The 13537-nt window shown below is 45.0% G+C and overlaps 1 protein-coding gene across 1 annotated transcript in view; it reads left to right on the top strand.

Annotated features, from left to right (window-relative positions):
- The window catches only part of b3gnt2b (UDP-GlcNAc:betaGal beta-1,3-N-acetylglucosaminyltransferase 2b), a 38629-nt gene extending 25420 nt beyond the window's left edge, over window positions 1–13209 (top strand). Inside the window, exons 3-6 of the mRNA XM_041884881.2 lie at window positions 581–727; window positions 2907–3458; window positions 7093–7802; window positions 12873–13209. Of these exons, the coding sequence (XP_041740815.1) occupies window positions 614–727; window positions 2907–3458; window positions 7093–7659 (1233 nt within the window). The 5' untranslated portion in view covers window positions 581–613 and the 3' untranslated portion in view covers window positions 7660–7802; window positions 12873–13209. The remainder of the gene's footprint in view (window positions 1–580; window positions 728–2906; window positions 3459–7092; window positions 7803–12872) is intronic.
- The last annotated feature ends 328 nt before the right edge of the window (window positions 13210–13537 follow it).

The raw sequence follows: 13537 nt of genomic DNA on the forward strand, positions 1-13537 counted from the left end.
CCCCTGAGGCCTTAGAGTAGAAAGAAATGTGGGCAGTTTGTAGTCATGTGTTTTTACACTAACTGGCCATTTTAACTGAGGGGAGATTTCCATCCTATTAAATGTTTTAATGAAGAGACGATTTGACCACTAATTCTAGTCTGCGTGTGTGTGCAAAGCATTTAAGCATTTTGTTGCATTGTGTACATGACAAATAAACAAACTTGAATGTGTTCCTCATCTCTCTCTCTCTCCCCCCCTCCCTCATCTCTCTCTCTCCCCCCTCCCTCATCTCTCTCTCTCCCCCCTCCCTCATCTCTCTCTCTCCCCCTCCCTCATCTCTCTCTCCCCCTCCCTCATCTCTCTCTCTCTCCCCTCCCTCATCTCTCTCTCTCTCCCCCCTCCCTCATCTCTCTCTCTCTCCCCCCTCCCTCATCTCTCTCTCTCTCCCCCCTCCCTCATCTCTCTCTCTCTCTCCCTCCCTCCCTCATCTCTCTCTCTCTCTCTCTCTCCCCCTCCCTCATCTCTCTCTCCCCCTCCCTCATCTCTCTCTCTCTCTCTCTCTCCCTCATCTCTCTCTCTCCCCCTCTCCTCTCTCTAGGTGGCTAGAGGTCAGAGGTCGTAGCTAGGGGTCATGGCGGGCCTGAGGAGGAAGCTGAAGTTTGTGGTGACGCTGATGATGGTCAATCTCTTCATTTTCATCCTAGTGTCCCACAGCAGAGGACAGGACAAGAGCGGACACAACAAGGTGAGGACAAAGTGTGGGGGGGTGGTGACAGGACAAAGTGTGGGGGGTGGTGACAGGACAAAGTGTGGGGGGGGGTGGTGACAGGACAAAGTGTGGGGGGGTGGTGACAGGACAAAGTGTGGGGGGGGGTGACAGGACAAAGTGTGGGGGGGTGGTGACAGGACAAAGTGTGGGGGGGGTGGTGACAGGACAAAGTGTGGGGGGGTGGTGACAGGACAAAGTGTGGGGGGGGTGGTGACAGGACAAAGTGTGGGGGGGTGGTGACAGGACAAAGTGTGGGGGGGTGGTGACAGGACAAAGTGTGGGGGGGGTGACAGGACAAAGTGTGGGGGGGGTGACAGGACAAAGTGTGGGGGGGGTGACAGGACAAAGTGTGGGGGGGGTGACAGGACAAAGTGTGGGGGGGGTGACAGGACAAAGTGTGGGGGGGGGTGACAGGACAAAGTGTGGGGGGGTGACAGGACAAAGTGTGGGGGTGGTGACAGGACAAAGTGTGGGGGGGGTGACAGGACAAAGTGTGGGGGGGGTGACAGGACAAAGTGTGGGGGGGGTGACAGGACAAAGTGTGGGGGGGGGGGGTGACAGGACAAAGTGTGGGGGGGGTGGTGACAGGACAAAGGGTGGGGGGGGTGACAGGACAAAGTGTGGGGGGGTGACAGGACAAAGTGTGGGGGGGGTGGTGACAGGACAAAGTGTGGGGGGTGGTGACAGGACAAAGTGTGGGGGGTGGTGACAGGACAAAGTGTGGGGGGGGTGACAGGACAAAGTGTGGGGGGGTGACAGGACAAAGTGTGGGGGGGGTGGTGACAGGACAAAGTGTGGGGGGGTGACAGGACAAAGTGTGGGGGGGGTGACAGGACAAAGTGTGGGGGGTGGTGACAGGACAAAGTGTGGGGGGGGTGACAGGACAAAGTGTGGGGGGGTGACAGGACAAAGTGTGGGGGGGGTGACAGGACAAAGTGTGGGGGGGTGGTGACAGGACAAAGTGTGGGGGGGTGACAGGACAAAGTGTGGGGGGTGACAGGACAAAGTGTGGGGGGGGTGACAGGACAAAGTGTGGGGGGTGACAGGACAAAGTGTGGGGGGGGTGACAGGACAAAGTGTGGGGGGGGTGACAGGACAAAGTGTGGGGGGGTGGTGACAGGACAAAGTGTGGGGGGGTGACAGGACAAAGTGTGGGGGGGTGACAGGACAAAGTGTGGGGGGGGTGACAGGACAAAGTGTGGGGGGGTGGTGACAGGACAAAGTGTGGGGGGGGTGACAGGACAAAGTGTGGGGGGGTGACAGGACAAAGTGTGGGGGGGTGACAGGACAAAGTGTGGGGGGGTGACAGGACAAAGTGTGGGGGGGTGACAGGACAAAGTGTGGGGGGGGTGACAGGACAAAGTGTGGGGGGGGACAGGACAAAGTGTGGGGGGGTGGTGACAGGACAAAGTGTGGGGGGGTGGTGACAGGACAAAGTGTGGGGGGTGGTGACAGGACAAAGTGTGGGGGGTGGTGACAGGACAAAGTGTGGGGGGGGTGGTGACAGGACAAAGTGTGGGGGTGGTGACAGGACAAAGTGTGGGGGGGGTGGTGACAGGACAAAGTGTGGGGGGGGTGACAGGACAAAGTGTGGGGGTGGTGACAGGACAAAGTGTGGGGGGGGTGGTGACAGGACAAAGTGTGGGGGGGGTGGTGACAGGACAAAGTGTGGGGGGGGTGGTGACAGGACAAAGTGTGGGGGGTGGTGACAGGACAAAGTGTGGGGGGTGGTGACAGGACAAAGTGTGGGGGGGTGACAGGACAAAGTGTGGGGGGGGTGGTGACAGGACAAAGTGTGGGGGGGGTGACAGGACAAAGTGTGGGGGGGTGGTGACAGGACAAAGTGTGTGCAAAGCTGTCATCAAGGCAAAGGGTGGCTACTTTGAAGAAGCTAAAATAAATAAAAAAATTGATTTGTGTAACTCTTTTTTGGTTACTACATGATTCCATATGTGTTATTTCATAGTTTTGATGTCTTCACTATTATTCTACAATGTAGAAAGTAGTAAAAAAAAAAAAAAGAAAAACCCTGGAATGAGTGTCCAAACTTTTGACTGGTACTGTATGTATTGTTTTTCTTGGTTTAGACAACTCTGTATTGTTTTAATTTGTAAAATAAATGTAATACATTTCCTCCTTCCTTCCTCCATTCAAGGTCCGTGTCCCCTCCAAGCGCTTCTGGTCCAAACTGGCTCCTAGTCAGGCCTACTGGAACCGCCAGCAACAGAGACTGGACCTCCAACACAACCCTGTCCTCGCCTCCGCTAATAACAACAACACTAGCGATGATGATGTCATCAGACCTGTCCCTGACTGGCTCAACGACACAGGGCTGAACCCTGACCCCTGCCAACCGGACTACAGAGTCACCACTCACGTGAAAGACTACAACTCCCTACCTCCCCGTTTTAAAGACTTCCTTCTCTACATGCGCTGTCGGTCGTACCCTCTAGTGGTGGACCAGCCTCACATCTGCCAAAAGACCCAGGGAGGGGAGCCGCCCTTCCTCCTACTGGCCATCAAATCCCTTGTTCCGCACTTTGACCGCCGCCAGGCCATCCGCCAGTCGTGGGGTCGAGCCGGCGTCCTCGCCAACCGGACGGTTGTCACGGTGTTCCTGCTCGGCAACACCACAGCCGTGGACCACAACCCAGACCTGTCGGAGATGATGCGCTATGAGAACGCTCGCCACCGCGACATCCTCCAGGTATCTATAATATAAAGTATTCAGACCCCTCAACCTTTTCCACATTTTGTTAGGTTACAGCCTTATTCTAAAATTGATTTGAATAGTTTTTTCCCCACATCTATCTACACACAATACCCCATAATGACAAAGCAAAAACAGGTTTTTAGAAATAGGGAGAGATTGAATATGTCCGTAAACACACCAGCCAGCTGGTCTGCGCATGCTCTGAGGACGCGGCTAGGGATGCCGTCTGGGCCGGAAGCCTTGCGGGGGTTAACATGCTTAAATGTCTTACTCACGTCAGCCACGGAGAAGTAGAGTCCTTGGTAGTGGGCTGCGTCGGTGGCACTGTGTTATCCTCAAAGCGGGCGAAGAAGGTGTTTAGCTTGTCCGGATGCGAGACGTCGGTGTCGACGACGTGGCTGGATTTCCTTTTGTAGTCCGTGATTTCTGTAGTCCCTGCCACATACGTCTCGTGTCTGAGCTGTTGAATTGCGACTCCACTTTGTCTCTATACTGATGTTTTGCCAGTTTAATTCCTTTGCGGAGTGAGTAGCTACACTGTTTGTATTCTGCCATATTCCCAGTCACCTTGCCATGGTTGAATGCGGTGTTTCGCGCTTTCAGTTTTGCACGAATGCTGCCATCTATCCACGGTTTCTGGTTAAGGTAGGTTTTAATAGTCACAGTGGGCACAACATCTCCTATACACTTCCTGATAAACTCAGTCACCGTTTCAGTGTATTCGTCTAAATAATTTTTGCATGCTACCCAGGACATATCCCAGTCCGCGTGATCAAAACAATCTTGAAGCGTGGATTCCGATTGGTCAGGCCAGCGTTGAATAGTCCTTAGCACTGGTACTCTCTGTTTGAGTTTCTGCCAATAGGAAGGGAGGAGCAAAATGGAGTCGTGGTCAGATTTGCCGAAAGGAAGGCGGGGGAGGGTCTTATAACCATCCCGGAAGTTTGAATAGCAATGGTCGAATTTTTGCAGCTCGAGTACATCAGTCGATATGTTGATAGAACTTCGGCAGCCTAGTCCTCAAATTTGCTTTGTTAAAATCCCCGGCTACAATAAATGCAGCTTCAGGATATGTGGTTTCCAGTTTGCATAAAGTCCAGTGAAGTTCTTTTGAGGGCCGTCGTGGTATCGGCTTGAGGGGGGATATACACGGCCGTGACTATAACCGAAGAAACTTATCTTGGGAGAATACGGTCGGCATTTGATTGAGGTATTCTAGGTCGGGTGAACAAAAGGACTTGAGTTCCTGTATGTTACTACAATTACACCATGAGTCGTTAATCATGAAACACACCTCCGCCCTTCTGCTTCCCGGAGAGATATTTATTTCTGTCTGCGCGATGAAATAATGTTATAAAAAAAAAATAATGTTTTGAACGCAACGTTTTCTAAGAGCTAGTCGCGAGGCCACCATCTTCTTCGGCGCCAGTATTTCATAGTTTTGATGTCTTCACTATTATTCTACAATGTAGAAAATAGTAAAAATAAAGAAAATCTCTTGAATGAGTAGGTGTGTCCAAACTTTTGACTGGTACTGTACATGTTAACATCCTCCAGGTAACAATAATATACATGTTAACATTTAGGGTATGGGTTTTCAAACCTCCCCTCTGGGACCCCCAGACATTCCATGTATTTAACTATTCCACAACTAGCACACCTCATTCACCTTGTCAACTAATCATCAAGCCCTTGAATAGGTGAATCAGGTGAGTTAGTTCAGGGCTACAACTACATGGTGAAATGTCTGGGGGTCCCCGAGGAGAGGTTGGAGAACGTCTGGGGGTCCCTGAGGAGATGTTGGAGAACGTCTGGGGGTCCCCGAGGAGAGGTTGGAGAACGTCTGGGGGTCCCGCTGGAGAAAAACCACTGATTTAGGAGCCCCTCTTCTCCAGATGTAATGTAGCATTCATCTTAAGTTAGCTAGGTAAGAGAACCACATATCACAGTCATAGTAAGTAACTGCCTCTGCCAATGTAAATGTTTCTTCCTTCAGGTAACAATCATGTAAATGCCTATGGCAACATAGACGTTTCCTTATTCCTTATAAGCGCCTAATTAGGATTAAAATAATTCTGTTAACGTTAACTTTTCCACAGATTTTCCAGAGATCCTGGTTGGAGGATTTCCGGATTTCCTGCTTATCCCCTCCTGATTCCGGAATCCTCCAATCAGATCTCTAGAGTCTAGGGGTGTTTTCATGCTAGGTCCCTTTCAGCCAGTTTCTGCTTATTTTGTTTGTGGGTGTGGTGTGAATACGCCAAAGGAACTCCGACCCCTCCAAAAGAACCCCCGAAGCGAACTGAACCTGAGACCATCTCGAGAGGTGGTCTGAGTTTGGGTCGCTTTAATTCTGTGGTCCGGTTCCCTTTTTTAGGGCAATGTGAACGCGAAGCTCCCCAGGTTCACTTGTCATTATTCCCGCACCACACACTAGACTACTGCAACACCGTTTCCCCTGACATAACCCCTCACATTGGTGCCACAAAAGAGAGAGGATGATGTGCAGGTTCACGGAAAAAAATGTGTGCAGATTTTGGATATTGATTAACGATTGTCAAGGACGCACAGAAATTCCAAAATGTGTGAAGTGTTTAGTTCAGATTATTTGTTTGCAATATGTGATCTATAGGCTAAGAGAGCTTCATAAGCTGTTTATTGATTGTGGGGTTTGAATAGTGTGAGAAGACAGCATATTTGGTGAGAATCACAACATAGTGTGCAAAATCTATTCTAGCTCTTAAAGGATAAAGGTAGCCTACCTTGGGTGTAAAATGTTCAAATACAGCACTATTTATTTAAAATAGATATTTTTTAATGATTTGATAAAATATTGAATTTGTCCGTAAATACCAACTCCCGTAGAAATGCGTTGAATAACACATTCAGAAAAGACGGTCAACAAATAAATGATAAGGAATAATGTTTTGAAGTGTCTGTCCTATATGTAGGAGCTATAAGAAAGATCAGGAAATGTTTTTATAAAAATAAAAGACACTATTTAACCCCCCTTTCTTTAAGTAAGCACAAAACTACCTCCATACTTCCATTCATAAAAAATAAAATAATGTTGTTGGTTACCTTCAGACGAGTCCTGTGACACTTGTGGGGGTTGTAGAGCAAAACGGAGAACACCATCGTGTTGGTGAGAGTCATCTTTCCATAGTGGTCTCATGGTCTGACTAACAGCGCTGTAGCTCGGACACCTTCCACCCTAGATGCAGAAGGGTAGATTGAGTGGCAGCACGTGTAAAAAAAAATAATAAACGCATCTGTAGCTTAAACTGACTCATTTTGATGGGGGTTATGTTACTTAGATTGACGCACCGGTGCATCAATTGACTCTAGGGATTATTAATATATACTGACTGATTTGTGTGGCAATGTATTACGACTGTCTGTTATGTCTTTTAACGCTCACTGAGTGGTCCACAATGTTGGTTCTAATCTGTAATACGTCTTGTCAAATGTTGCAATATTGGGGAGTGACACAGGGATACTCAAACTATTTTTAAGTATGCTGACATAAAAAAAATGGGATTGGATAAACAGTGGAATAATGAACAAAATACTAAAGCGTTTTTGAGTAAAATATCCCTTTAATTGATTGTTCTAACTCTACCTCCAGTGGGACTACCGGGACTCGTTCTTCAACCTGACCGTCAAGGAGGTGCTCTTCCTGGACTGGATGACCACAAGCTGCCCCGGTGCTCAGTTCATCTTTAAAGGGGACGATGACGTCTTTGTCAATACGTTGAGGATCCTGGGCTTCCTCAAGGGCCTCTCTGGGCCCCGGGCAAGGGACCTGTTCGTAGGGGATGTGATCACCAACGCGGGGCCACACAGGGACAAAAAGGTCAAGTACTTCATCCCAGAGAGTTTGTTCGTCGGCACGTACCCGCCGTATGCAGGCGGAGGGGGGTATCTGTACTCCGGGGACCTGGCCAGGCGGCTGCATGGGGCCTCGCAGCACGTACCGCTCTATCCCATCGATGACGTTTACACAGGGATGTGTCTGAGGAAACTGGGACTGGGGCCAGAAAAACATAAAGGCTTTAAGACGTTTGACATTGAGGAGAAGTACAGGAGTAACCCGTGTGCCTATAAGGGTCTGATGCTGGTACATAGCCGGACACCACAGGAGATGATCCAGATCTGGGCCTGGCTCAATGACCCCGACTTGACCTGTCAGTAACTACCCAGCCGGTGTCCATTTTGACTTCAGCTTTCAGAAACCGAGGACAACAGGTCGGCGGCCATTTTGATTTAGCTGTCGGTAACCAGTGAAGACAGGTGACTTGAACTGTCGGTAACTGCCTGGACCAGACACCACGACAGGTGGCTATTTTGTTATGTTGGTTGTTATAGTAACTCTGTCAGAGGTCAGTGGCCACTGTTTTGTGACACTTGGTAGGGTTGTTACATTCTAAAGGTCGGCCACCATTTTGAGACTTTTTTTTGGGGGGGGCAGGATTATTACTCTTGGAGGGTCAGTTGGACATTGGCAGCTTTAATGTTGTTATTATCATGGTCGTTGATGTTAGTTAACCACCTTCAAAGTGGGATTGTTGATAAACATTTCAAGTTTTGAATCCCAAGATAAAGAGGGAGTGATTGTGATGGCGGTACAATGGCGGACCAACGTGTCTCTGCGCTTTCAAAATGGCCAAGATAGTGTTTTGATAAAGTCTGATTGATGGACCTTTATGATTTAACACAGTGTGTCTGACATGCTGTATTATGAGGAGTTGGAGACGGAGGTTGTATGAGCAGCCTGATCCCAGATCTGTTGGTTGTTTTCCGTACCAACGACCATAGGAGTTGGCAAGACGGCACAAACTGATCTGGGACCAGGTTAATGGGTGAGTGCTCAGCTGGTCTGGGCCATGCTAGATAGAAATGTCCAAAAAGCTGTTTGGTCGTTCCACGAAATGAGACCCTTTTGGGTAATGTAACTTGGTAAAAACAAACAAAAAAAAAGAGCACATGTTCAACTTGAAAAAACAAACACGTTTTCCCATCTGCAGAGGTCTGACTGATGGACCTTTATGATAATACTGTGTCTGGTGGCACAAAGAGCCTTTAAAATGCTGTAAAACAATGACTATAGTAAGTGCCTATTAAGTGCCAAATACAGTAACAGGGTTGACCGTAACAGGGTTGACGTGTTCATCTTAAATCAGCCAAAAATCTCCTTGTGACAGGAAGAATGGAAGCTTGTTGTGTGCAACAGGGAGGGGCAATTGAATTCAGCCTTAAAAAAAAGATGTATATAGATATATAACTATGGGTAGCATGGTGGACGTGTTATGCTCGACCCACTCAGTTTTCCACCACAAAACACCAGTAAATGACCAGAAAGAGTAGAACCAGCTCACCTGCTTTTACACTGATTTGACTATTAGATGTTCAACGTTCCTTTTGAAAAAAATATGTAAGAAAGAATAGTTTCACCAACAAGAGTTCAGTTCACGTAACAGGGTTGACCTTAAAATTAGGGGCAGTTTATTTATTTATAATTGTTTTAACCTTAAAATAAATCACTAATCACATGAAATGTATTAATCTCTAGAAATGACTTTGTCAAAGCAACAAAATAACTAGGGCTTTCCAATGGTGGTGAAACTTGGAGGCATTTTGGGGTTAAAGGGGCAGTCAGCAGTTGCTACATCCATTTTTGATTATTGAAGAATATAACTGATAAATACCTCATGAGGTTAGTTCAACTGTCATACCCCATCAGTCCTTGCATCCATAGCCCTGTCTATGAATTTGAGCGTGGTTATATTTCTTCAGCCCCATCCCTCAGCTTTTTACCAAAACAGGTGGGGAGTTGCTTTATTGTTTCTACTACCAATAGTGGGTTAAAATCTTCCTAGAAGTCAGAGGGAAATGCCAAAATATTGAATTTATGGCACTTTAGCAAGTCTTTATTCATATAAAAAAATCAGATTTTGTGTTCTATATTAAAGGGCACTTATTTTAATATACAAGGCTTTTAAATCAAATCAAATCACATTTTATTGGTCACATACACTTGTTTAGCAGATGTTATTGCGGGTGTAGCGAAATGCTTGTGTTTCTTGCTCCGACAGTGCAGTAATATCTAACAAGTAATATCTAACAATTTTTCAACATATACAGACAAATCTAAGTGAAGCAATGGAAGTAAGAATATATAAATAAATATATGGACGAACAATGTCAGAGCAGCATAGACTAAGATACAGTAGAATAGTATAGAATACAGTATATACATATGAGTTGAGTAATGCAAGCTATGTAAACATTTTTAAAGTTTAAAATTCAGTATTGGTGCACTATTGTTATTTAAATATCAAAGGGATGCGAAAGAAACGTTTGTGGAATGACCCTGTTCAGCTTTGCTTCAGGTCCTCCTTATAAGCCAGCCATCCTCATTAACAAAGAAACTGTCAAGCTGAAATGGCTGGTTGTAGCATATTTTCACAAAGACCAATGTTATTTTTATATCGAACACAATGCCCCCCCACAAACTATAACAAAGATGAAGCTTGAACCATGACCGAGGCCATTGGCTAGTGGGTCATTCGTGTTTTTAAGCTTTTGTTTTGCAACGGTGTTACTGCCTGTTTGCAAATAGATCAGAGCGAAATACTGTTTATTTATCCACAATAATTACTCTTCTTGTCAGAAGGTCAAAAGCCATGTCAAAGGTCAAATCCAGTATATTCTATTCCACCGCTGCCTTAAAGATGTGGGGAAGACTGGTGTGGAAGATTTCCTTCAATTTACGTCAGAGAATTTCCCTCATTTGTAATTCAAATGTTGATGTAACTAATATTTTATGTCCTAGCAGTAATCTGCATCTAGGACGATCTAGCCTAAATGGTTGTATGTTTATAAGGTGTTTTATTTATCAACTGTAATGGTTTAATCAACTGTCTGCACAATTTCTTATTGGGTGTGTATTTTACTGTTGAAAGAAATGGATGGTGAATACGTTACATATTTACACTGTGCCCAGGTCAGGAATGGCTTGCATCAATTAATATATCTATATGCTGTACGTAGAGGGCCGTTGTGCCCGGAAGCAGGGCTGTACGTAAAGGGGCGTTGTGCCAGGAAGACAGGTCATTGGCTCCATCTTAATAATGTTTTTAATATACATACACATCTGGGCCTCATTCAGTTGCAAAACCAAACGTTGCGGAACGTTGCAGACAGAAATGTCATTAATAGAGCTGTAGGATTCCTGATCCTACAGGTTAGAGAGGCATGTTTGTTCTACATAAAATATATCTGAACATTCCACAACAATGTGCGCTGCGGTGGCCTCTGCTACAAAGAGGGCGGAAGTCAGTCTCCTGCTGGACAGGTGTTGAATAAAAGAGTTGGTGCTGTTTTGTTGAAAACACTGAATCGTTTCGGCCCTTCACGTACACAGCTTGCATCTTTCCCCAATACATTGCAACCTCGCATTTTCTGCCGGTGAGAAGGAACCAATGAAAGGACTCCCCTGTTTGCCTGGGTCAGAGTACAGGGCCGTATTCCTCTATTCACCCTGAAGACAGAGACCCTGTTGAAATACAATCACCTTCAGTCCTTTCTTGGTGATTATCTCTGATCTTTCATGATGTGGTTGTTTTCCCTCCATCACATCTGTCAACAGACCATGTCAAATCAGAACAATTATCAACAGAGGAAGGAGGGAAGGGAAGGAAAGGTCTAGAAGCATTTGAAGAAAATATATATATAACAGGGTTGAAGACCTGGTACAGCCTAATGCTGCTGAGTGTTCCCATCGGAACTGTACTGGTCCAATAACAAACGTTAATTTTCGTTTTACGTTACAAAAGTTTTCAAAGCTATTTTCCATAGTGTACCCTAATGAACAGGACCCAGAAGTGTAAGCCGAGAAGCTCGCAAATTAGTATTTCCTAGGAGATTTTGGGGAGAGATTCTAGTTAACCCAGCCATAAAGTCATAAACCCTGCCCACTTCTTCAATTTATCTTCTTAAAATGTGTTTTTAAACCTAACCTTAACCACACTCCTAACCTTAAATTAAGACCAAAAATAACACTTTTGTTTTCATGAATTTTTACGATGTAGACAATTTTGACTTTGTGACTGCAGTAAATAGTATCTTGCCCCAAAATCTCCTAGGAAAAACACATTCGCAAGCAGCTCTCACTTCTTACGTCATGTGACTTCCTGTTTCCCTGGCGTTCATTGGGACTTACTGTATCTCATCAAAGGTCAAACCAAAAACGGTAACAGGATGTCGTCCGCGCATGCTGTATCAAACCAAAATATAACATGGCCTGTAGGGTGGAGAATGTTTACATTTGTAAATGTATACATAATGTATTTTATTTACAATCCTGATTTTAAAGTCCGCTATGCCACTATGGTCTCCAGCTACTGCATTGCAGACAAGCCTTTCAGTATATCACATTGTTATTTATCTGACTGAGGCTTGAATTCAGGCACTTGGTGACTTAATGTTAATATCGCTTCTGTTATATCTAATATCGCTTCTTTTTCTACACCACCTTCTGTTTCTCCTCGCGTCTCGCCTCTCTCACTCCTCTCGCCTCTCTCACTCCTCTCCCCTCTCTCACTCCTCTCGCCTCTCTCACTCCTCTCCCCTCTCTCACTCCTCTCGCCTCTCTCACTCCTCTCGCCTCTCTCTATTTGATCACTTGTCCTGTTTCTCCATGGACTTGATGAAAGTCAAACATTAATTCATTCTCCTAATTTCTGTTTTGAATGTAAAATATTCCTCTATTGCGACACACACAAAAAATGACGTTAGAGGCGGCTTATGGTAGAGAAATGAACATTAAATTCTCGGGCAACAGCTCTGATGGACATTCCTGCAGTCAGCATGCCAATTGCACGTTCCCTCATAACTTGAGACATCTGTGGCGTTGTGTAACAAAACCACACATTTTAGTGGCCTTTTATTGTCCCCAGCACAAGGTGCACCTGTGTAATGATCATGCTGTTTAATCAGCTTCTTGATATTCCTCACCTGTCAGGTGGATGGATTATCTTGGCAAAAGATAAATACTCACTAACAGGGATGTAAAGAAATCTGTTCACGAAATTTGAGAGAAATAAGCTTTTTGTGCGTTATGGAACATTTCTGTGATCTTTTATTTCAGCTCATGAAACATGGGACCAATACTTTACATGTTGCGTTTATGTTTTTGTTCAATATACATATCTAGAGCAGTGTCTATTTCCATGGTCCAAACCCTTATGTTTCCCTTGGTTATGAACCATTGATGATTTTGTAATCACATTAATGTTTATCTGTGGTTATGTCCTCTCTCGACCATAACATAACATTCCTGTAATCTGTTGGAATTGTGTATGTCTTGGTGTCGCAAAATTCGAGTAACTTTTCCCAAATTCCCAGGTTTTCCAGAAATCCAGGTTGGAAGATTCCCAGACTGAGGAAGGAACAAGCAAGAAATAAAGCATCCTCCAACCAGGATTCATGGAAAACCTGGGAATATGGGGAAAGTGACCAGGTTTTTGCCACACTATAAGACTTGATTTGGACGCATTCTGCACAATAGAGATATCTATATATTATAAACCAATACGTGCCTTTGTTTCTTGTTACCAATTGTGTCAATATTATATGGTTCCTTTGATTTGTTTCACCTGCTATTTTCAGAACCATGCCGTGTGTGGTTCTTTTGCTATGACTTTTGATTTTTTTCAATAAATAATACTTTGCTGTTTTTGTAGATGCTGTTGGAAAATTGTTTTATTATAGAAGAAATGCTATCCCCGTTTTTAGAAGATTTGTGCAAACTTATAATAGCCCAGATTTTCTGTGTTTGTATGTTTTTTTAAACTACTTCTGGTTATTCTAATTCTATATTCAACTATTGAAGAAGATAAGAATCAGCTGAGTGATATTTGAAAACGACTTTTGGGCTAGTGGCGATGCCCCTTCCCGAGGTAGAACAAAACTCAAGTGTTTTTTTTAATTTTTATGTTTTTTATTTTTCTCACATCCGTCTCATTTTATTAAATGGATGGTGATGTAAAAATATTTTACTGCAAAAGTGG

Source organism: Coregonus clupeaformis, chromosome 1, assembly GCF_020615455.1.
Source record: "Coregonus clupeaformis isolate EN_2021a chromosome 1, ASM2061545v1, whole genome shotgun sequence".
NCBI classification, from domain to species: domain Eukaryota; kingdom Metazoa; phylum Chordata; class Actinopteri; order Salmoniformes; family Salmonidae; genus Coregonus; species Coregonus clupeaformis.